The 23940-nt window shown below is 42.6% G+C and overlaps 2 protein-coding genes across 2 annotated transcripts; one reads left to right on the plus strand and one right to left on the minus strand.

Annotated features, from left to right (window-relative positions):
* Positions 1-298: 298 nt before the first annotated feature.
* irf9 (interferon regulatory factor 9) lies at positions 299-19978 on the plus strand. Its single transcript, XM_062521890.1, has 31 exons — positions 299-410; positions 831-1052; positions 1203-1349; positions 1558-1713; positions 1801-1869; positions 2019-2295; positions 2532-2691; positions 3186-3331; positions 3864-4027; positions 4469-4690; positions 5023-5361; positions 5745-5930; positions 6495-6701; positions 6826-6999; positions 7387-7485; positions 7843-7932; positions 11084-11198; positions 11332-11444; positions 11748-11861; positions 12473-12521; positions 12678-12774; positions 13477-13673; positions 14794-14849; positions 15047-15169; positions 15386-15566; positions 16509-16654; positions 16930-17017; positions 17140-17193; positions 17344-17727; positions 18273-18388; positions 18615-19978. Exons 2-31 carry the CDS (start codon positions 858-860, stop codon positions 18726-18728), a joined length of 4578 nt encoding a protein of 1525 aa, XP_062377874.1. The 5' UTR covers positions 299-410; positions 831-857; the 3' UTR covers positions 18729-19978.
* A 93-nt stretch (positions 19979-20071) lies between these two features.
* Positions 20072-23135, minus strand: emc9 (ER membrane protein complex subunit 9). Its single transcript, XM_062521818.1, has 6 exons — positions 22969-23135; positions 22394-22588; positions 21990-22066; positions 21832-21901; positions 21394-21488; positions 20072-20318 (listed from the first exon to the last, which is right to left on the minus strand). The coding sequence occupies exons 2-6, from the start codon at positions 22586-22588 to the stop codon at positions 20138-20140; spliced, it is 618 nt and encodes a 205-aa protein (XP_062377802.1). The 5' UTR covers positions 22969-23135; the 3' UTR covers positions 20072-20137.
* Between the last annotated feature and the right edge of the window lie 805 nt (positions 23136-23940).

Below are 23940 nucleotides of genomic sequence, written 5' to 3' on the forward strand. Positions count from 1 at the left end.
ACTTAAGTATGCAGAGGAAGAAGAACGTTTAAGGAAGTACAACTGAACTCTTAAATCCAGATTTTAGGCGTCATTGATGTTGGCTCTTGTAAAGTATTATTTCTCTGCCAAAGGGCTGTTAGGACTTTATGGTATTAAGATATTGAGATATTTGAGATAATGTCGGTGCATGTTTCCATAGAGTGTATTTAATGACAATGAGATGAGCCTAGAAAGAGATGTCAGCCAGACCACCTTAATTATTCCTGTAAAGCCGTAACATTTCGAAGTTCTAGAAATCATGCACTTCCGCATGGGTTCAGAATTGTGAATATACATCCCGAATATATCTCACTCAAGGAGCAGACCTCCCAAGGTGACAAGACCACTGACGAAAGTGGACATATTTTAGCACGCTTGAAGTCTTCATGGTAATGTGTTACTTACAACCTTTGAGTTTTAGGAAGAACGATAACGTTACCCGACATAAACGTCTTGTAAACAAACTTTCGATATCAACTACAGTGTTAGCTAGGATAGCTAACATTAGACTTCCAGTGGTAGCCTATCCTTTGCATGTTGTTAACCTATGCTATGCAAGCGCAGTTGTGGCATGTCGTAGCGACAATGTTTTGTGTTTTAACGTAACGTTAGGATGTCATTGCCAGCTTTGGTCGTTGTCAATTTGTTGCCTGCAAATCAGTGATGACAGTTAATGAGAACGTCAATATAAAAAAAATTAGACGTCTTGGTAGTAGATGAAAGTGCATGAATGTGGAGGGGAACTCTGTGAGGTCTCCTTCCCTCTGTACTTGTTGCTCAACCTTCTCTACCTACCTGTGTTTATTTAGAAGCCCCATTTGTAAGTCAGCGGTGTTATGGCACTTTCGAATCAGTTTGAGGAGCTCAGAAGGAGGGCAAAGTCTCGACTGGCTTTGTCGGGCTCCATCCCAGAGATAAGGGCAGATGTCACAGCAATGGCTGAGGTGGGACTACCCCTGTCTAAGCGGTACCAACACATCAACGCTGAGAAAATGGTTTTGGAAAATGCTGTTGGACAAACTAAACATGAGGTGTGTGGATATATAAGACTTGGCTTCTGATTACCCTTTCACTTCCATTTTTTTTCTTTCTGTGTCTGTCTCTGTTTTTGTCTCCTTGATTCTCTCTCCTTTTGTGCTCTCTTCTTATCAATTACAGCATGTTCTCCCCTCTCCCTGTAGGTGGTTGAGTGCTTTGCACGTTTACTCAAAGCAGTCAGTATTCTGGAGAAATATGGCTGTAATCTGACCAACCCCAACAGGCCCAAATACTGGCGCAGTGTCAAACACAACAACCCCGTCTTTAGGACCACTGTGGATGCTGTTAAGGTAGATGGGAACCCTCTGAGCAAACATACAGTACATCTGTAATTGTTGATGTGTGTGTATGTATGTATGTGAGTGTGAGTGCTGACTTTTATGGCTGCAGACATATCTTGCTTGTGCATTTGTGAAAATCATCATGATTGAGGTGCACAATACTAGTCTCCAGCCTCTGCCACAAAATCGATCTTTATTTGGTTTTGTTTTCCCGCAGGGTGGCCGGGAAGTGCTTTCTCTCTATGGATACACTAATCAGCTCCCAGATGGCCTTAGCTTTCCTGATGATGTCACAGAGCCTGATGTTAAAAGGGTGGCAGAGGTTACTGTGGAAGTCATGATGTTGCGCACAGAGTTGGACATGCTTGTGAAGGTCATCATTATTTTTGTGATCTAGGGGTCTCGTATGACCTTGTTAGGTGATGATACTGACCAAATATTTCCTTTTTTTCCCTGTAAGGCGGTGCATCCCCATCCTGAGTTCTTCGAGACTATTATACCAGCTCTTCAAGGACAGCATAATTCTGAAGTATGAATGAGAACCATCCTCGTCAATACCATATCTCTTGCTCTCTCTCTCTCTCTCTCTCTCTCTCTCTCTCTCTCTCTCTCTCTCTCTCTCTCACTCACACACACACACACACGCAAACACTCACTCTCCTCTCTCTCTCATTGTAGGAGGTCATGATTGATGCCTGTGTTATTCTCCCTAAATCTCCTCCACTTCAGCCCAAGATCCAGCCCAAGTCTATTCCCAGTCCACCAGCCCAGCTAGTAGTGCAGCCAGATCCTCCTCAAGGGCCCTCCCTCAGACCCCACCAAGTGTGTGACATGTGTGGGGGGACTTCCACACTCCTCTGCTCCTCTTGTAACTCAAGGCCCTTTTGTGACGCCTGTGATGCCTTATACCACCGCCACCCTGATAGAGCCAGTCACAGAAGAGATAGAGTTCAAGGTGAGCAAAACTGCACCCGTCAACTACCGTATGACTTCCATGACATGCGTGGTGTTTTGCTTTAGAGCATACAAGTACTGAACAGACAAACTACTAAGCTGCTACCGATACCAATTACAGACTCAATATACAAATACGAACGATTGCATCTCTGTACCATAACCAAACACAGATATCGCTGACAATGGCACTAATTCTTGAGAAATTACTAAAGACTTTAAGCTTTCCTCTTTCAGAAAACTGTTCCATCTGTGGAGTCTCCCCTGTGTCGGACCACTGTGTCTCCTGCTGCCAACATCTGTGCACTGAGTGTGACCTGCTATACCATTCCCATCCTAGTCGTAGGGAACACAAGAGACAGAAGATCAATTCCACACCACAGCTTAAAGCTTTAAGGTTAGAGACCGATATTGGTGAAAATATCTATTCAGAATGTACTTTTTTTTCCCCCACTCGTTGCACTCATCAGTGTGTTTGGTTTGGATCTGTACTTGTGAGGCAGAGTCACAGTGGGATTCCATGTTTTGACCAGTAGGCCACCATCTCCTATTCGTTGAAAGCTTTTGAAATATGAACATGTTTCCCTTGTGTCCTTGTACCTGAAAGAATGATTATCCAGGAGACTCTGGGTATTTCAGGTTAAGCAGCCTATTTTATCCAGTTGTAAAGTGCTTATAGCAGATGAGTTAAGCCATCAGCTACAGGAACAGCAAAACTACCATTTCATACTCTATGTAGTTACTGCTCAATTTGAATTTGAATTGTACATTTGTATTTTAGAATCATTTTTTAATATAATCAGCATTCAGTATCGAGGAGGGTTTGTTTGTTTGTTTGCTTGTTTGTTATTCCTGTACATGCCTTTGCTAAGCTATTCTGTGTACCCACAGTTACTCCTTGTCCACGTGGGAGTGTGTCCGGTGCACCACAGTGAATGGTGGCCAGGCCGTGTTGTGTGCCACTTGTGAATGCCCTCGCCTGGCCAGTGCTGCCCCAGCGGGCCCTGAAGAGTCACTGCAGGCGTCCACCATCTCAGGTTACCCAGACACACCTGTCTACTCTCTGTCTGCTCACGCTCATATTCACTCTGCGTTCTCATCTCCTGTGCCGTGCTGTTTCTATCTCATCTCCTGATCTGCATAGTTATCTCCTTTCTGTGTTGTTCCTTTCTCTCTCTCTCTCTCTCTCTCTCTCTCTCTCTCTCTCTCTCTCTCTCTCTCTCTCTCTCTCTCTCTTTCTTTCTTTCTTTCTTTCTTTCTTTCTTTCTTTCTTTCTTTCTTTCTTTCTTTCTTTCTTTCTTTCTTTCTTTCTTTCTTTCTTTCTTTCTTTCTTTCTTTCTTTCTTTCTTTCTTTCTCTCTCTCTCTCTCTCTCTCTCTCTCTCTCTCAATTCAATTCAGTTCAATTCAAGTGTGCTTTATTAGCAATGACAAGCAAATGTTTACATTGCTAAAGCAGAACATTTAGATATACATTTACATAGAGAATGTTTGGAATACAGTACATGGTAAACATACATTTCTCTCTCTCTCTCTCTCTCTCTCTCTCTCTCTCTCTCTCTCTCTCTCAGAGTGGCAGTGCCGGAGTTGCACGGTGGTGAACCCTGGCGGCAGCGTGTTGTGTACGGTGTGCGAGCGTCCTCGTCTCGCCACGCGGCCCTCGGTCAGCCCCAGCCGCCCCCTCCCGGCTCCGCCCACAACAACCACGCCGCCAGTCCTGCTTGGCGAGAACGAGGTTCATGTCACGGCTCTGTTTGCTCATCTCTATTACTGGGAAATTAGTTGCCACATGTACAGTAATTTCGTCTGTATTAGCCGCGTTGTGTATAAGCCACAGGACAGAGTTTTATGCAAGTTTAAAGAAACAAAACCATATTAATATCATATTAACTGCCCCCATGCATTAACCTCATAGCTGAAGACATTTTTCAAAATCAGTGTATAAGCCGTGGTTAATAGTCTGGAAATTACGATACTCTTTGGTGTATGGGACAGACATTTCTGACTGGTTGATATCCAAACCAGACTTCAGTTTTTATAATGGATTTACAAAAGCGTATGCTGATCCATGTTATTGTTGTTCATGTCTGTGTGCTAAGCATCTCAACAGTCAAGTTCTCCAGCTCCCTCCACATTCCTCTCAATCTGACACTTTTATTTTCTCTCTCTCTCTCAGTGGATGTGTGAGCACTGCACGTTTGCCAACTCCTCGCCCTCAGGGGTTTGTGAGATGTGCAACCTGCCACGTCAGGAGCCTCGAAAGAGCCATAAGCCCCTCCCACTAACACCAAACAACACCAACACTACAGCCTCGAAGCCTAAACCGAAGCCCAGGAGCATGCACCTACAGATGCAGAAGATGAAGGAGGAGGGCCAGAAACTTGTCAGTCATATCAGGGTGGGTAGATCAACCGGCCAATCAACTACACTTACACCTTGAGGACAGCTGGATGGATGGATGGATGGATGGGTCAATATTTTGATTGTAATTAGTTAGTTAGTTAGTTTTCTTTCTTTCTTTCTTTTTTTAATGTTCCCAAAGGGAAATTCAAACTCCCAGTCGATCTGTACTCCAACGGTACAGATACAACAGTAGAAAAGCACACCAGAACATAAACAGGTTAAAAAAAAAGTATCTATAAAAAAGATAGATAGCTATTGAATGCATAATGTATAAAAAGCATATGTTGCCTCTTCTCTTTAACACTTGTGATCCCTGTGGTGCCTCAGGAAGGGGAGAAGAGGGGGATGACCCCAGAGGAGGTGTACGCTGCCCTCTGCGTCTCCAGCAACAGCAACGTCAACCCGTGTGACTGGATCGCGTCTGAGCTTCCCCACCTGTTGGACGAAATCTGCGCCATGGCCGTGTCAGTGCAGCAGACGCAGGGGAACGGCGACCCCGCGGTGGAGCAGAGGAAGGGCGCATCGGACCTGAGCAGTGGCGTAGCGGCGGGAGAACGGCGCGGGGAAGTGCAGCTGTCCAGAGCCGAGGCCAAACAGGCTTGGCTAACAGCAGGGGGCGACACTGAGAAGGCTGTGCGGCAGCTGTTGAGGAGCAGACAAGCCAAGGTAACTTGGACGAGCTGAAGAGGTGTTCTCTAAAGATCTGAACAATCCTCTTATCTCACTTTGGGTGGTTTGTTTTGTTTGTTACTGCATATTTTCTTTTGTTACTTATGATTCTCAGTTTGAAACAAATAGGTGTGATACTGATCAATATACTTAGCCCTGTGTGTGTGTGTGTGTGTGTGTGTGTGTGTGTGTGTGTGTGTGTGTGTGTGTGTGTGTGTGTGTGTGTGTGTGTGTGTGTGTGTGTGTGTGTGTGTGTGTGTGTGTGTGTGTGTGTGTGTGTGTGTGTGTGTGTGTGTGTGTGTGTGTGTGTGTGTGTGTGTGTGTGTGTGTCTGTGTGTGTGTGTATGTCTGTGTGTGTTGACCTGTATCTTATGTTGTAGATGCAGGAGCTGCATTCACTGGGCTTCCAGAGCCGGGCCCAGTGTGAATCAGCCCTGAGGCAGAGTGGCGGTGACATACGCGGGGCGCTCTCTGTCCTGCAGCGCCCCCTCCTGGAGCCCTTTCACCAACGCGTGTGGAGCACTCTTCCAGAGGCCCCCATCGACCTCGACAACCCAGACAAACAGGTTTGTGCACTCTTCACTTATGCTGACTAATGTGCATTTTTTTTGCTAATAACATTTGGAGCTATGTTTTTGTCAGTTACCCGTAGTTTCCCAACTATTAGCCGCGGCTTATACTTTGATTTTGCTAAATTTCTTTAGCTTTGAGGTTAATTCACGGGGGCAGTTGATATGGTATTAATAGGGTTTTATTTCTTTTAACTTGCATACAACACTGTCCTGTGGCTAATGCACAGGAAATTACTTCAATTATACATTTATGTGTGGAGGGGTGATATGGCGACTCTGGCTGTGTCTCAAACCACCTACTTGGACACTTCAAGTACTTTGTTTAAGTATATAGTGCAGATATTGGGACAATACTAACCATCGAAAAAGTGAGCGCAATGTAAGTAAGTGCTCAGTGCACACTAGCAGTGAACTGACAGAAGTATGTGGTTTGAGACACAACCTCTGTCTCTCATGTCTGTATATTTAGCATTAGTTTGTTTTATTAAAGAAACTGTTAAACTGCAAGTTAAAGCCAATAATGTCTGTCTCTGTGGCTCTCTCCACTTCTCCCTGTAGAGGATGTGTCGCCGGCTGCTGGCGCTCTATGATCTGCCCAGCTGGGGGCGCTGTGAGCTGGCGCTGTCTCTGCTGCAGGAGCCGGAGATGGACTACTCTCTGGAGGACGTAGTGCAGGCTGTCAAAGAGAGCCACGATCGGGACTTTATCCGACGCATGCTGAACAACTCGTGCACTATGTGCTACAGCAATTTTCCTCTGAACAAGGTACACACACACACACACACACACACACACACACACACAAGCACAGATGTCACAGATGTGTAAATGGGCATGTCCTATGTGTTTGTGCATGTGGGGGCTATCACTGTTGTCTTTCATCTTGCAGATGCAGTCTCTGACTTCATGTCAGTGTTTAATGTGCAGCGAGTGCTTTACTCGTCACTTCACTATTGCCATCAGAGACAAGCATATCCGAGACATGGTGTGTCCAAACTGTGAGGAACCAGACATTAATGACCCAGAGCATCTTGACAACTACTTCTCCACTCTAGATATTCAGGTAGGAGGGAGCAGGGAGAACGCAAGGTGGTAAGGGGGTCAGTGGAGAGGAGGAAATGGGATGGGATTGGGATTGGGATTGGGATGGGATGGCTTTGGGATGGGATTGGGATTGGGATTGGGATGGGATGGGATGGGATGGGATGGGATGGGATGGCATTGGGATGGGAGAAGTAACAGAAAACAACCAAACTCTATTATATTGAGTATGCAAGGAAGGGACCCTTCCAGTTATTTGTTGTGTATTTATAGTCAGATCCTTCACCCAAGAGTGTGAAGTGCACATTTGTGGAAGTTGGTAGTTGGTACTATATGCGTAGTGCTGTGGACTTGGTGGTTCTTTGTTTGCAGTCTAGAAAGACCAGTGACTGACTCTCTCATCCTCTAGCTGCGGGACTGCCTGGCGAGAGATGTGTTTGATCTCTTCCACAAGAGGCTGACGGAACACGCCCTCATGCAGGACCCTAAGTTCCTGTGGTGCACTCACGTGAGTAACTGCTCACCTCTAGGTCCATCTACAGAATGCTCTCAGATCAGCTCATTCAAGTTCAGGGCAGTGATTGATTGATTGATTGATTGATTGATTGGAGCTTTATTGAAAAACATCAAGTGTTCAAAAGGATATACAAACACAATAAAGCCCAGGCTTGTTTCCATTGTGGTCCTTAGGATGGAAGGGGACTAACAGCACATGGACTAAAACATTAAAGGGAAAGGGGAAAGGGAAAGTGCCTGTCCATTGAAAACATGGCACCTCTCTAGCAATCACTGATGAACCACAGAGTGAGCTCTCCTCTTTCTCTATGATCCGCCATCGCTAAAGCATCTCTCCTTCTCCTCCCAGTGTACGAATGGCTTCATCAACGATGGTATCCAATTTAAGGTCACCTGCCTGAGCTGCCAAAAGAGCTTCTGTGCCCAGTGCAAGAAACCTGTGAGTATCTTTCAACAGCAACATGCATCGTGGAAATTATGACGCCATATTGAATGCTTCCAGTGCTAGGGGTGGGGCAAAATATTGATACAAATCCGAATTCCGAAAAAGTTGTGACGCTTTGTAAAATATGAATGAAAAACATTTCTACCACTGTGTTGCTTCACCTCTTTGTTTAACAACATTATGTAAACCAGTTGCAAGAATTTTGAGAATGGAATGAGGTCCCATTCTAGCCTGGAGAGTCTGGCCTAGATCCATTGGCAAATGTTTATTTCCTGGTTTGTAAACACTTGTCTAAAGTTTGAATACATTGAAGTTCAATCACTAACGTTTGGTAATGACGTATGATAATAACCACGGGGGACACAACAATAACGAAAGGCTTGACACGCTCTTGGGAACGCCCTCTATTTGCTGATTGGGCGGAGATGCAGTAATTTTCCAACTAATAGCCGCAGCGTATACATTGATTTTTGCAAAATTTCATCAGCTATGAGGTTATGGTATTAATATGGTTTTGTTTCTTTTAACTTGCATAAAACACTCTCCTGTGGCTTATACACAATGTGGCTAATACACAGGAAATTACTGTAATCATGTTTTTCATTCCATGATGCACCCAATAAGACACCAATTAGACCAATCTGGACTGCGTACAGGCCATTTTAGCACCTGGACTCTTCCTCTTTGAAGAAATACTGCTGTTAATTGTGCTAATGTAAGGTTGTAATGTAATGTTATTTTGGTGTATGAAAATGCACTGTTGTAGAATTTCCGAACGAAAGGGCTGGTAGCCTAATTGGTGCTTTTACCATAATGTAAGCTATGCAATCATCTACCTTGTTTGATTTGTGGAACTATTACCTACAACCCTTTGGAGGTGAATAAAGAATGTAATTGGGGAAGTTGATGTGAGCGATTGTATGGAGACTAGAGCTCATAGTGCTGTAGACGCCAGGCTGGCATTTCATTTAGCCTGGCTCGCTCTCGCGCATCTGAATTCTCGCTCATGCATGAATGTGCGTCCAGAGGGAGGGACTTGAGGTTGTATATGTTCAAATCTGCCGGCCGTTTTGCAAATTCCCTACCCAACCTTTAACAACATTATGTAAACCAGTTGCAAGAATTTGAGAATGGAATGAGGTCCCATTCTAGCCTGGAGAGTCTGGCCTAGATCTATTGGCAAATGTTTATTTCCTGGTTTGTAGACGCTTGTCTGAAGTTTGAATTCATTGGAGTTCAATCACTAACGTTTAGTAATGACGTATGATAACCACGGGGGACACAACAATAACGATAGGCTTGAAACTTAAATGCAATTGCTCTTGGGAACGCCCTCTGCTGATTGGGCGGAGATGCAGTAATTTTCCAACTAATAGCCGCAGCTTATACATTGATAAAATGTGATAATGTGTCCGTGCAGATGTAGAGACTCAGGTCGAGAGATGCCAAGTAGAAGAAAACTTCCTTTTTTATTAGGCTACCGGTAGGTTAGACATGACATAATAAGCAAAAGAAAACACTGATCAAACGAAAAACAAAAACATGGGACAATGCCCAATAGCTAGGCCCTTCACGCACCATACATAACACAAGGTACCCTCTCACGACAGAGGCCATTTCAGACTAAAACGCTCCATACCATTATATTCTATTGGCGCCAACCAAACAGAACAAACAATCAATCAGCGCAACCCCATATCCTCTTAGGCTACACACTATATGCGCACAACACACTACTTAACAACATGCATGTGCAATCATCCAGACTTTGCTACAGTTCCCCAAAATAACAAATAAAACAAATAAACTGAAACACCCCCGTCTCTATGAGCGCTTCCCTTATGGGAGCGCGCCCCGTCCCTTTCCCTGCGTACAGGCCATTTTAGCACCTGGACTCTTCCTCTTTGAAGAAATACTGTTTAAAGGTAGGGTATGGAATTAGCTTTTTTGGCCATTTTTGCAAAATCACTTGAAATCCTATTCCTAACCCACTTACAGCCACTGAGTTGGAAGCACTGAAATGGAAATTAAACACGTCAATCATCTGCGGAACGGGCAGGGCTCGAAAAGCTCCAGCCAATAGTGTTCTAAACCCCATACCATCATTCCACAGCTCATTTGTCAATCTAACGGTCTTCCTCTTCCTCCTCCCCCCCGCACGCGCGACCCTTTCGTGCACATAGCACGAAAGCTGCTGTTGACCGCGAGTCAGTGCTGAAACGAAACTAACTAGGCCTGCTGCACGTCCCATAATGTTCCCCTCTAGTTGTATGTGTCACTTCATTTCTATACAAACTAAGGCAGCAATGTAATGTAATTGGGGAAGTTGATGTGAGCGATGTAATGTAATTGGGGAAGTTGATGTGAAGTTGATGTGAGTGATTGTATGGAGCGATTGTATGGAGACTAGAGCTCATAGTGCTGTAGACGCCAGGCTGGCATTTCATTTAGCCTGGGCATCTGAATTCTCATTCGTGCATGAATGTGCGTCCATGGAGGGCGGGACTTGAGGTTGTATATGTTCAAAATCTGCCGGCCGTTTTGCGAATTCCGTACCCAACCTTTAAGTATGTGATGTTAATTGTGCTATTTGTTTCCTGAAATATCCAAGGCCCTCCTTCAAAAGACATTCCCTGGATGACTGTATGGGCTCTCTGCACTAGTTTACTTGGAAGTCGGCAAACCAGTTTTCTGTTAGATGACATGGCTGTCAACAAGAACTAATTAAATAGAAGGTTGACTTTTTCGGCATTGAGTTTGTAAAATATAGCACTCTGCAAGTCATATTCTATATGAACTCTTTGGCCAATTTAACTTACCAGAATCACTACGTGTATCCTTGTGGTGGTGCTTATCAAATTAATGAGGGTAATCCTATACACAATGCCAAGTTACTTTATATTAGAGGCACTAATCTTGAACTGTATGCACTTTGTACACTGTTTCCATGCAGTTGTGACAGATATGGCGACGTATCATAGATAAATCTGTTGCAATGCGCTGAGTATGGTTATTGTGGCCAAACTGTTGTGACCATATGGACGTGTGAGATACTTTGCGATTCCCACTCCTGTCCTGTACTTATGTAGCTGCGTCACATAGAGATTGCCATGTGTAAAAGTGACCTGCTGATCGTGCTTTTCAGTGGGAAGATCAGCATGATGGGGTGTCCTGTGAGGCATTCCAAGCCTGGAAGCGAGAGAATGACCCGGAATACCAAAGACAGGGACTCGCTGGCTACCTGCGAGACAATGGAATCAGTGAGTGCCTATGGGTCTATAACAGTGATGCATGCATAGTATAATAGGGACATCATTTTGAAAAAGAAAACAACACAGTCAAAGCATGCACAATACAATCATAGCTAATAATAAGCACATAATGTCTCCTTAGTCTGTCCCAACTGTAGGTACCAGTATGCTTTAACCAGAGGAGGATGCATGCACTTCACCTGCACCCAGTGTCGATATGAGTTCTGCAGTGGCTGTAACAATCCTTTCCACAAGGTAACTATGATTGTGCTGTGTGGGTCTTCTTGAGTAGTGTTGCCAGATCAGGATGAGTGATTTCCGCCCAATCACCCCGCCCTCTTCAGGAAAAAAACGCCCAACAGCGTTTTTGTCATAGAGAACCATTCCATTCAAATTCAAATTCAAATTTGCCCGCCTAGAGCTTATTTCCCCCCGCCGAATGAAGTCAAAAAGGCGGGCACCCGCCCAGTCTGGCAACACTGTTCTTGAGTTGCTTTCGGTTGTGCGTTCATAAAGTTGTTTACCAACATACATGAACAAAGTGTGTCTCCTTTGCAGACTGGCTGTACTGTGATCCAGTGCTCTGTCACCGGGCTGCATGCCCACCACCCCAGGGACTGCCTGTTCTACCTGCGGGACTGGGAGCCTAAAAGACTGCAGGAGCTTCTCCAGGTAGAACGAGGGAGAGCTGAGGAGATGCTACATGGCAGTAGCCTGGCTTGGGAGCATACCTATGTTCCCCAGGTCCTATGTTCCCCACTTTGTATGGGACCAAGTTCAAAGTTAATTGTCATGTACTCATAAATAAGCATTTGTGCTCAAGTGTCCATTCAACTACATAAATAAATAAGCAAAATAAATAAATAGATGCTATAAATAACATAGGGATGACCCCCCTGGCTCTGCTCACCTACTGCTTTTAGCTCAGTTCCCACTGAGATGGTAGTGTAGACACCCTCCTTACAATATGAAGCCCTCAACCAATCAGCGAACAGAGGAGATGGTTAAGCAAGGGTGATGTTGAGCATTGAGGCGGTTTACTGAGAACAGTGTCTGGGGACAGTTAAGCAATTGCATGTTTCCCCTTTTGGAGTCAGAGAATTGCACATTTGATTTTGAAACAGTATCGGCACCAACCTCAAACCTTTTAAGGAGATTGTGTCTGTTGTAGGCTTTGAATGAAACCATGAATGTAATGGTTTCACTTTTTTGTTTTGCCAAAAAGATGTCATTTGATTTAGTAAATCATGGCAACCTATTAAAGCTTAACCATATTTCAACAGAGAAATGGAGTCGAGTTCAACACAAACCCACCAAATGGCACTCAGGCTGGTATGGCAAGAACTGTTCAGCATCAGTCTTCTACAAACAATTGTACTCTTGTACTTCTCTCTGTGCTTTTCCAGTCTCACTTTCACACTCTTTTTTTTTGTTGTTTTATGACTTCGATTAGAGTGATCCCTCACATTCCTTCTTTCCTTTCCTCAGGCACGTGTGGAGTGATGGAACAGAAGGATGAGGGTGGGCAGCACATGGACTCTCCCTGTGGGAGTCAGGCCCAGCCTGGACAGGCAGGACTGTGCGAGTGAGTTGCAGTGTCCTCTCACCACCAGCACATTACATATTCTCATAAATCGGGAGCGTACCTACGTTCCCCGGGTCCTATGTTCCCCACTTTGTATAGGACCGGGGAACGTAGGACCCTTTTTTTCTTAAATTTTAGAAAGGGTCCTATGTTCCCCGCTTTTCCCAAAAAGGGTCCTATGTTCCCCGGTATGTATTGCAACCGGGAAAACATAGGACCCTTTTGGGGAAAAACAGGGAACATAGGAGCCGGGGAACATAGGGATGACCCCCATAAATCAGTATAGCCACTAATTGAAGTGATACAGGCTGATTGAAGTTGCCAGATGGGACTTGTAAATGTCCCTAATGTAATTTGTGTAAACAAAGCAGAGTAAAAAGATGACTGATCATCAGTTTGAGTTGGGAGTTGGGTGTGTTAGTGGGCAATAGGTCAACATAGTGGCATGACTATACCTTGGCTGTAACTGACAGGGCTATGTCTACACAGTTATGTTTTAAAAACACATGCTTTAAAAACACAAGGAACTGCAGCAATTGAGAATTCAGTTGATGATAAATCAAATGCCATGTAATGCTGCTGTTTAACATGCCGTGTCTCCTCCTGAGAGACTGTCTTGAACTTGTGTATCACTATAACCACCTCTTCCATGTCAGAAATATTAGAGACATGTCCATTTTTGTTTGTTTTATTTGTTTGTAGGAAACACTACCGCGAGTATCTGGTGAGTCTCATCAATAGTCACACCTTGGATCCAGCTCACCTGTTTGATGAGACAGAACTGAAGGCTGCCTGTATGAGACACCAAATTGACCTAACGCAGGAGGCAGAGGACCAGAGAGTGTACCATGCAAGGCTTTTGCAGGTGACTATAGTCTGTGTGGACTGGAGGTTCTCGTGTATTGCAGTATACTCTGTGGGAGTCTGGTAGTTGAAATATACTGATGTGATTTGTCTGTGTGTTTGTTTTTCCATTTTAGAAAATATTGGAGATTCCACTTGGAGACAAGGTTCCTCGAAAAAAATAACTCCTGTTTATCCTGTTTTATCTTTTTACTATTTTTGAAAGATCCAACATGAAAGCTAAATCCACAAAGAGAAAGTGGGTTTTGATATTTATATCAATATAAACAACTAAAACATGCTAACGTGATTTAAATAAAAGGTGTCTTGTGTAAAATCATACAAAAAATGTCTTCCATTTATTTTTTTTGGTTGAATGTCTCATGATCCGACAAATGAATGCAGAAATGACACACACTGAGGTCTAATTTTCTCTTTTAAAATGTAACTTTTATAACTGACAGTTTACATTAGAAATGTGAGAATACAAGCATAGCATAGATACAATTTATTTTGGATGTTTTACTCTTAGCGCAGTCCACGACTGGCACTTTATCACCCGCAAACAACAAAAGATTGCAGTTGTTTGTTTATGCATAGAGCAACTGATTTCTCTCAAGAGATGTCTAAACACCGCCATCTATCGATTTCAAAAGATACATGCCTGAGATTTCCTCAATGTCACGTGGTTTCTGGGAAAAGGCTTGGTTATTTTCTACACTAGCTGCTGAGGTCTGGGAGCCTGGAACCAGAGGAACTTCCTCGACTGTCATAGTGGGATCGCTAGGTTCTTTTCGACGGAGGGAAGGCTTCGTAGCTCTCTGGTACGTTAAGAAGCTAACTGATTGCGATTTATAAAATGTAAAAAAATGTATACAGTAAATGTCAGACATAGAGAAACATATTTTTGTAGAGTATCGTGCACATTTTAACTCACTGTACGTATCTATCTGATTTTGACGTGTGAAGTTGAGTATGATATTATGATGGGTTTTTTTTTTTTCTTTTTGAAGTTGTTGGAAATGACTTATCGCTCATCGTTATCGCTAACGTTCATGCAGTGACACTGGTCATGCTTTAGTCGGTCGAGGAGAACTGTGTTGTTGACATGAAAACCGTTGGCAACTCCATTACCAAAGGTTAACCAAAGAAATACACCGTCTTTGTTATTTGCAGATATGCCTTCAGGAATTCGGTCAACGCGCCGACTGCGCACCTGGATGGTGGAGCAGGTAAGTTGTCTGTTTTGTTGTTGTTGTTTTAAGATGCGCTATAGCTCAGTGGGTTTACCTGCTTAGGACTATACTACAAAGCGAGGTAGCTGGCTGGTAACTGGAAGTAGCCTACTGTAATTACCCCTGATCTCTGAAACACCACTACACTGCTGGAGGGATAGAGACCTACCCCCTTGTGCTTGTGAACTCAACAGGTGAGCAGTGGAAAGTATCCAGGACTGGTGTGGGATGACACGAACAAGACCATGTTCCGCATCCCATGGAAACATGCAGGCAAACAAGATTTTCGCAGTGAAGAGGATGCTGCCATTTTTAAGGTAACTGCATCATAGCCACTGTGTGTGCACTCAGCTGGCCAAGTCAGTTTGAGAAGATTCTGGCCCTTGTTTTGGTTTATGAAGAATGGGCAAGTGAGTGGGGTGTCCTCACAACAGCTGTGGCCACAGATGCAGACACACACCCATTGTTGAAACAAACTTCCCAATTTTGTTTTCTTGTTATTTGCTGGTGTGCTAAACTTGCTCTCCCTGCAGGCTTGGGCTGAGTTTAAGGGGAAGCTGACCGAGGCAGGGCGCACAGACCCTGCTTCCTGGAAGACTCGTCTCCGCTGTGCTCTCAACAAGAGCCCCGAATTCAGTGAGGTTACAGAGAGATCACAGCTGGACATATCTGAGCCGTATAAAGTGTACCGTCTGGTTCCAATCTCTGAGCAAGGTAGCAACACAACAACTACCTCTCTTTGCACACTATCCAAACAGTTAAGCTACAAGTTGTAGCACATAGAGTTTAGGATGCAATAGCCTGCTCTTTTCCCTGTTTATTATACTATACAAAGGCACACAGTTCCACGAAAACAATAGTTGCCTTCGGTGCTTAGAGTTGAGTAAATCTACAGCAAACATTATGGCACCAATATTATTGTATTGCTTAGGCTGAGGTGGCAAATATCAGTCTATTAACACACCCAAACTCAAGTATGCAAAATATTGGACTTGATCTGGTCGCATTATGTCTGGTTGAATGGATAAAATTGTGTGGTAAATGTTGCCATCAAACCATGACGGACAAGCGGACATTGTACTGCCAGGACATGTACTGTGAGTAGCAGTAGAGTTCATGCAAACCACAAGAGGAAGTTTCTGAAAATACAGTAGAGTAGATTAACTTGTTCATTACCACAGCCTGCTCTCTACTGCTTTTCTCAGTAGATCGATAAAGAAACACTTCCTTTTAATTAAGTGGACAAATTCAACTCTAAAACATGAGCAACCCTACATTTGCATTACTGAGAATTGACTTTGGGGACCAAAGTAAAGACTTTTTAAAGACTCCCTTTGTTCCTCTGTTTTTCTGTACTTAGGTGGTAAATGTGATCACATTCTTTCTTACACTGATTTCAACATATGTCTCATAGCAATACACCTGTAGATATCTTGTGTTTACATTAAGGGAAAGGTTACGATGCCAGTAAAAGGAGCATGTTCAGCACAGCTGCTCTAGAAGGGGCTTATCAGTGTAGGCCAGCGAGTGTGGAAGTTGCCTGCACTTTAGATTGGAATGGACACGTGCTAGTTACACCAGTTAGTTACACAACTGCAATTTGTCTCCCTGGAGACCAATGCCATCATAAGCAACCACCCTCTTTTGCCCATGCAGGGTGTGTGAACACAAAACCAGACCAGGCGAAGGCACACCCTGAGAGAAGGAGGAAGAGGAGGAATCACTGGGATAGCGAGGAAGAGGAAGAACTCTCCGCCAAGATGATCAAGGAAGAGCACTCCGCAGTGCAGCAAATCAACATGGTGGGTTTTCTCACATACAACTTTTGAAACATTTATATTCTATTACAATATAATTACAATAATAAGTTGCTATGAATAACTTCATGGCTAACATCAGTTGGTGTAAGAGGTTTTATCACATAGTTTTTTTTTTTTTTGCCAGGTTCAGTATGTGTTCGAAACCAATTATTTAAGCATAAAATTGTTTTGAAAAGAATATGGAAGCATAGTTTTGTTGCTTGGATTTCCTTGTTAGCGTCAGTAGTCTTATGTGTGGCTATGTATGTGTTGATTAGATGCAGCAACTGGAAGTGGAGGTCTCGGAGTTGAGCACCCAGGTTGTAGAGGTCACTGAGCCCGCCGTTTCCTTGAAGAATGATGGCCGTAAGTTTCGGTTCTTCACTTGACACTACACCTTATCTTAACCTCATTCCAACAGAGTACTGACCTGATGCAGAAAAGAAATGTGATGTAGTTGAGGCTCATGAAAATCCCATTTCTTGCAGCCAGAGAAATCCAGTTGAATGTTACAATCGCGACTTCACCCCCTCCCTCCACAGGTAATACAGTGTTCACCAGTGGACTGCATCATGAGACACATCTTCAGAGACACAGTTTTGTAGTTGTTTGCTTCTGTTGCATGTTCTGTCTTGATTAAACACCCTGTGGCATCAGGTCAGCCCAGGCTCACTGTTTTTCTTCTTCCCCAGCGCCCCATTCCTTCCTGGTCTCTGTGCAGTACCTGGGCAAGGAGGTGCTCAAACATGAGGTTCGGGGAAGCGATGTCCGAATCACCTACATGCCTGTGGCTCCAGTCCCTCCCTCACCTCAGACCACCTTCCCCCGGATCCCCCTGCCAGATCCGCCCGTCTCAATGGCCTCTGAACCAGCCATGCAGGCCATTTCCACCCTGCTACCCTTTATGGAGAGAGGTGTGGTGCTGACGTCCACGGGAGGCGGCGTGTACGCAAAGCGCTACTGCCAAGGACGGGTCTTCTGGAGGGGACCTCATACTGACGCCCCCGATTCTGTCAACAAGATGGAGCGCACGGCAGAGCCAGTCATGGTGTTCAGCAGGGAAGCGTTTCGAGAACGTGAGTGATTTCTGTCAGTGATCTCAGGGTGCTGCCTGCAGTACATAACAATCAGAACGTGAGTGATTTCTGTCAATAGCTCCGTTTACATGGACACATTAGAAACGGAATAACAGCTCAATCGGAATAAATATCGTCATATAAACACCTCAATCGGAATGAAAACTCCTGATCCGATCTGAATTTTAATAGGAATGGAAGAGGTGGTGTAGTCCGTTCCTATTCCGAATGAACACCAATACTGTCATTCGGAGTGACTGCTATATCTTCCCAATGAAAAGTAGGCAACAACGGCTATTTCGATCAAAGATTTTAAAGCGCTTGAAAGCACCTGATCGGAATAGAATGTACCCCATGTAAATAGACGGCACAACATTTTAAATCGGAATAGTTTTATCGGAATGACAAAAAAAACTGTCCATGTAAACGTGGCTAGTGAGTGATCTCAGGGGTGCTGCCTGCAGTACACAGTAATCCTTGTTTCATTTGAAGGATGTTTGCCTTGTTATTGTCGTTCACAATTGCATTTTGCGATTTGGACACAGAACTGCAAGACTATCAAACGAATGGAGGACCAGTCCCACAGAGCAGTATCATCATGTGCTTTGGGGAGGAGCTCTTCGGTTCAGATGACTCCGCTACTAAGCTCATCATTGTAAAGGTATGGACACTGGAATTTAGCCAGAATCAGTTCCAGACTTTTCTGATCAATGTATTGAACAGTAATTACAGACTTCATGATGAGACATTTTGATGCAGTAATTACATTGAAACAGTGTGTTTAATGATGAGTCTAAACAACTTTGATGTGTGCGTTAAGCCACTTACTCCTTAATTTCACTCACTCACCCATCCTTCCTCTTGATTCTTGTTTTCTTTTTCATCAGATCTCCTTTCCCTGGGCAGAACAGCAGATCAAGGAGGTTGACACCATCAAGGAGTCTGTGTCCATCCTCGAAAACTTTGGAGAAGTCACCCTCAATCTCATCCAGATACCCTAGTCTTAAAGGTATCACCTGAGTGACAGCACCCACCCCTGTGTACCAGTGGAAGCATTACCACGGCAACGGCACAAGCACTACATGAAATTAATGTCTGTCCATGCACTTTACACTGAGGGATTTGGTCTACAGGTGGTATTTTTGACTGACTCTTCTTGGATTCAAAGACTGGAAATAACACTTAAACTAGAAAACTCCAACCTTCTTCCAACCCCAAAACAGCTCAATGTACTGTTTTCATATTTGTGCTGTCCAACTTCGCAGAAGTATCGAGCCTTGTGGTTGAGTGAGGAATGAGAGAAAAAATATGGACATGTATTGACATGATGAAATTGAACAACCACTTTAATCCCTAGCCGCACATTCTCTGTAGGCATTAAATTCAGACCAGTTTCTTTTGGCAATCTAGAATTGAGTTCAGAAGTGTTTGTATTACGTCTTGCCTCAAACACAGGAAGGGAGTAAGAATGCAAACCTTGGTTGTCTAACTATAATGTAGCACAAATGTGTATTTCAGATCTAATGCATCACCTACAGTAGTAACTAGGACTACCTTCCTAAATGCATAATTCTTTGTGAAATTAGCTGTGGGTATGCCTGTTTGTCATTAGGATTATTGTTGATTGTAATGGCTCAAAGTGGCTTATAGTAGGTGTAAGTAAGGGGTTTGCACTCCCTGCTCCCATAGACATTAGTATTAATTGGACAAGGGGATGATACAAGATCGAGTTCCTGATTTAGTGACAATGCAGTGTAAATGAAAGTGATGACCGCCATTGAGTTTATAATGGTGATGAATGAATCAAAAAGCAGATAACAGGCCAAAGTTTTGAATTCCTTGTGCTCTCTGTTGTGCATTTAAATGTGTTACTGTACATATTCTAGTTTGTGTCAATCACAAAAAGCTGAATATCTCACAAATAGTGAAATGTAATCTCATCAGAACATTCCAGCATGTTTCAAAGAAGACAATGACGCGTTATTAGTTGGTCAAAATGTAAATTAAAAGCATATTTAAACAGGTGTATGGATACAGTAACACAAACCACAAGGAGTAAAGATTGGTCTAATTTGTTTTGTACTTTCTAATGACCACTACAACAATTTCTTTTACTGAAAGGCACAGAGAATTAGTAGAGGGATCATGTTAACTAGAAGGGTTTTTTGTTGTTGTATTTATCAAAAACATATAGTTGTTTGTCAATGGTTTTTAAGTGTGTATGTTAAAAAATAAATACATATTTAACCTATTTCAGCATCTGGTAAAGTATAACACAATGTATAGTACATTACAACAAATCTAATCAATGAAAATCATTTTAAAAGTTTAGGAACATTTCACATTAGTTTTTCATAAGGTTTATTTAATGTCCATTTCTACACCCATACCTATACACCTGTACATAAAATCACACATTCCCATTGACGGGAGATGCTAGTTCTGCTATTTTGGCATTCAGTTTTTGATTGGTCCAGTCCTTTGTTATATCATCCAAATGGCTATCAAAATCCACCAAAAGTGTGTGATCTCCAGAGTCCAGCAGCTGGTTGGCTATTGAACGTGTTTCTTCCCACTGTCTTAGCATTACCCTGAAAGAGGAAAGAATGTTTACATGAGCTGGGTTTTCATTTAATGAGTTAATAAATGACTCAGACAATTTGGAAGAATGAGCAATAACATCTCTAGTCCCACAGCAAATTCAATTAAACTTCAACGTTAGTAATTCTTGAAGATCAAGGTTTGTGAAAGTAATATATGAAAGTATTGTACTTTTGGCATTATGGCTGGTGTAAATTTGAGCAAATTAAATTGGGGAACGAGCATTAGCTTGCCATGCTAGAGCTGGCAGTGATGTTAATGTAGCCAGTGTGCTTCTAGTTAGCTGCTTGCACAGAAATCATAACGGGAAACAAATTGACTGGGATGTACAGCCATGTAGGTCAGGGATGGGGCTATTTGGTCTGCATTTCCAGTATGAGGTTAGGGGTGGGACTGACAAGCGTCAAAAGTTGCCTATCGCTTGTCTACACAGCAATGCAAGGTGACATCTTGAAAAGTCTGGTAACGTCAAATTTGTGGGCGCGTTCAACCTCTTGCTGCGCGGATCTCACTGAATCTTACAATACAAACATACATTACTTTCAGCTATATCTACACAACACTGGAAGAAAATCGAAAACGGTTCAGCACAGAACTTCTCCAATTAAGGTAATTTTGCTCCCCAACGAAAGTTTGAACTCAAGTCATCCATAAATAGACAGGTTATATTAACTCTGAATCTTTCCTTTAAAGACCTGAACCCATCAGAGTTGTTCATTCAACCACAATAAATACATAGGATGACGTCCTGTATGTTTTGTTCCTCCAAAAAAAAAAAAAAAGTGTAGTCCCCTCCCATCCTTCATATAGTACATATGTCAATGTCAATTTATTTGTATAGCACATTTAAAAAACAACAGTTGACCAAAGTGCTGTAAAATAAGATAAAATAAAAATAATAGTGAAGTAAAATAATTATAAAATAACTTTAAAGATTCATAGTAAAGATAGTAAGTAATAATAATAATAATAATAATGATAATAAAATAGTAATGCAAAATAATGGTAGAGTAGATAGTGAGAATAACATGTAAATAAGATATTAATATGTACAGTATGTCTTACGTGTGTTTGTCTTTCAGTAACCAGCGGGAGTCTTTGCGCTCATACATCACTATTGGAGGTACCCGGTATCCTGGAGACATTTTGGCACCATCAATCTAAAAAATAAAAAAAAAAGTATTTAACTTTTTACTGTAGCTCTCCAAGACATCCTAAAGAAACACAGAGTAGCTTCAGCTATTTTATGTCCCACATCAAAAATTCACATTTCATCCAAACTTAACTACAGTGCCCTCCATAAGGGTAGGCCTACATTTTTATTTTATATTTTATATTCCTCTTTATAGTCAACTTTAGCATGTGTTCCAATACTTATGGAGGGCACTGTATCTACTTAGAACTAATTACATTTGTTCAACACTGCATTTGATTAATTTGTAATTGAATCCAATAAATAACAGTAGCTTGTACTACCAGTGTATTCAAATAAGACAGTCTTACCATAAGAAGCACTGCTCCACTACACTGCTCAGCGATCTTATCTGCGATCTTCAAGGCACAGGGTGTTGGACTGCAAGAGATAAAAACTATAAGCTGAGGCATTTTCAACATTCAATATTCAGCATACTGATGTTCTGATGGGAAAAATGATGAAACACCTGCTATCTGATATGCACGCATTGGCTTGATAGTATCCCACAATCCTCTGCTGTGTCTGTGCACACCAAACATCCACCTGAAGATAATGCATTGCATTGAAGAAGACATTGCAAGTGTCAATATCACCATTTATTTATTCACATCTAAAGTCAACACATCCCTATAAGCTCTTTCTGCAGCAATTGCGCTCAGAGTATATTCTATTCACAACATTGCCATCAGAATCAGATTTATTCAGCAAAGTGTTCACACAAGGAAATTGGTTCCGGCCGGTGGTGTGCTTTAGTAGTACAGAGAATATACAATAATGTATCGACAATATACAAAACATAGACCAATAGGACCAAATATAAAACAAATGGCATCTCTGCAGGCAGTCTATTACATCAAAGCACTGGCTTACCTGTGTGAGGGCAACCTGGGTGATGGGTGCTAGGGGCAGGTGAGAGTGTAGCAGAGGTACACAATCTGTAACACACACACCACCCCCTGCTGGATTGGATGATAACAGCAGGCCGTTCACGCTGCACCGTGGAAACAAGCAAGCGTGTAGATACATCTTCACATAGGCCAGGCAGGATAACTCCACCTCCCCCATCTGTCTCAATGCCGAGAAAGTCATCATTAGGAGTTAGATGAAAGAAATAGTCAAAAGGATTGTAACACATATTTATCAGAGCTCTTCGAATACCCAGAGACCAAGAAGCAAAAATGAATGGGCGGACTAGTCTCGAAATGAGCTTAACGAACCCCAGTTTCTGCACCGACACAACCAATACCACATACTAGTGTCAACATGCGGTGGGAGATTTAATGGAGGAACTACGGAACTACTGCGTAAAAAAAAGATATGACAGATAAAACAGATATTTGTATCCTTAATGACGAAATCTAACGTTGATGAAGCAAACAAAAACGGCTAACTAGCACACATCTCGTTCGCTGGCATTATAGCCTATGTATGTGCCCCGTGCTTACCGTCAGTGGTTATACTGTTAGTTCTGTCAAACACAAAATGCGCAGTGGAAGTAATGAATCACTTGATGTTTACAAAAATATCTCCTGACACATGCCGATTACAGAAGCTGAGATGAATGCGACATTATAACCCGTTAAGAAAACTGATCATTTTCTGACTTCCTGTAGCCTACAGACATCAGTTTGTACGCCCGTAAATGCCATCTGATTGGTTACAAACATCACAATCAGCATGCCTACTGGAGCACATAGTTGACAATCAAGACAGTAGTCTACCACTTCCGGCATTGAATTCACCAGCAACCAATAGGCTACAGGCAAGCTACATAGCCTACAAATGAACGATGACACATTTTTATTTTGCAAGAGTAGGTGTAGCCTACTTATTGGTGTAGCCTAGTGAGCCCATTCACATGAATGATCATTGCTCCAGAGATTTATTTTTTGGGAGATGAGCAAAGTATACCTTGATAGGTTTTTTGGGGGAGACAAACCAAAAAATAAATCTCTGATGCAATGATAATTCATGACTGTGCTCACCCTTAATGAAAAGTTATTGAATCAAGCACTCATGATTATCTCAAAGTAGGCTAGTTGAATGCACATAAAGAAAAAATATGAAAAAAAATAGGCTACATGTTTAAAAGATGTTCTCCAATAATTATTTTTCTACTCATTAAGATTAAAGAAAAGCCCATGTTTTACCTCTTTTCACTCAGCTTTAGCCTACATAAAAACATAGTTGAGAGTTGAATGAAGTGACAGACTGTCTGCAACAGACCAGAGGTATTTAGGCCTATGTTGTGCTATCCACAGAGTTTCCCACTTTAAGGTTCAGAAGAAGTTGTGTCTTGTGTAGGCTGCAGCTTGCATCCTCTCCTGAGGGGGCCAACGTTTTAGGCTCTTGATAGGCTTGGGCCCCTGTCAAACACCACTGTTATAATAGGAATATTTAAAGCAACACTATATAAA

Source organism: Sardina pilchardus, chromosome 19 (genome assembly GCF_963854185.1).
Source record: "Sardina pilchardus chromosome 19, fSarPil1.1, whole genome shotgun sequence".
NCBI lineage: Eukaryota > Metazoa > Chordata > Actinopteri > Clupeiformes > Clupeidae > Sardina > Sardina pilchardus.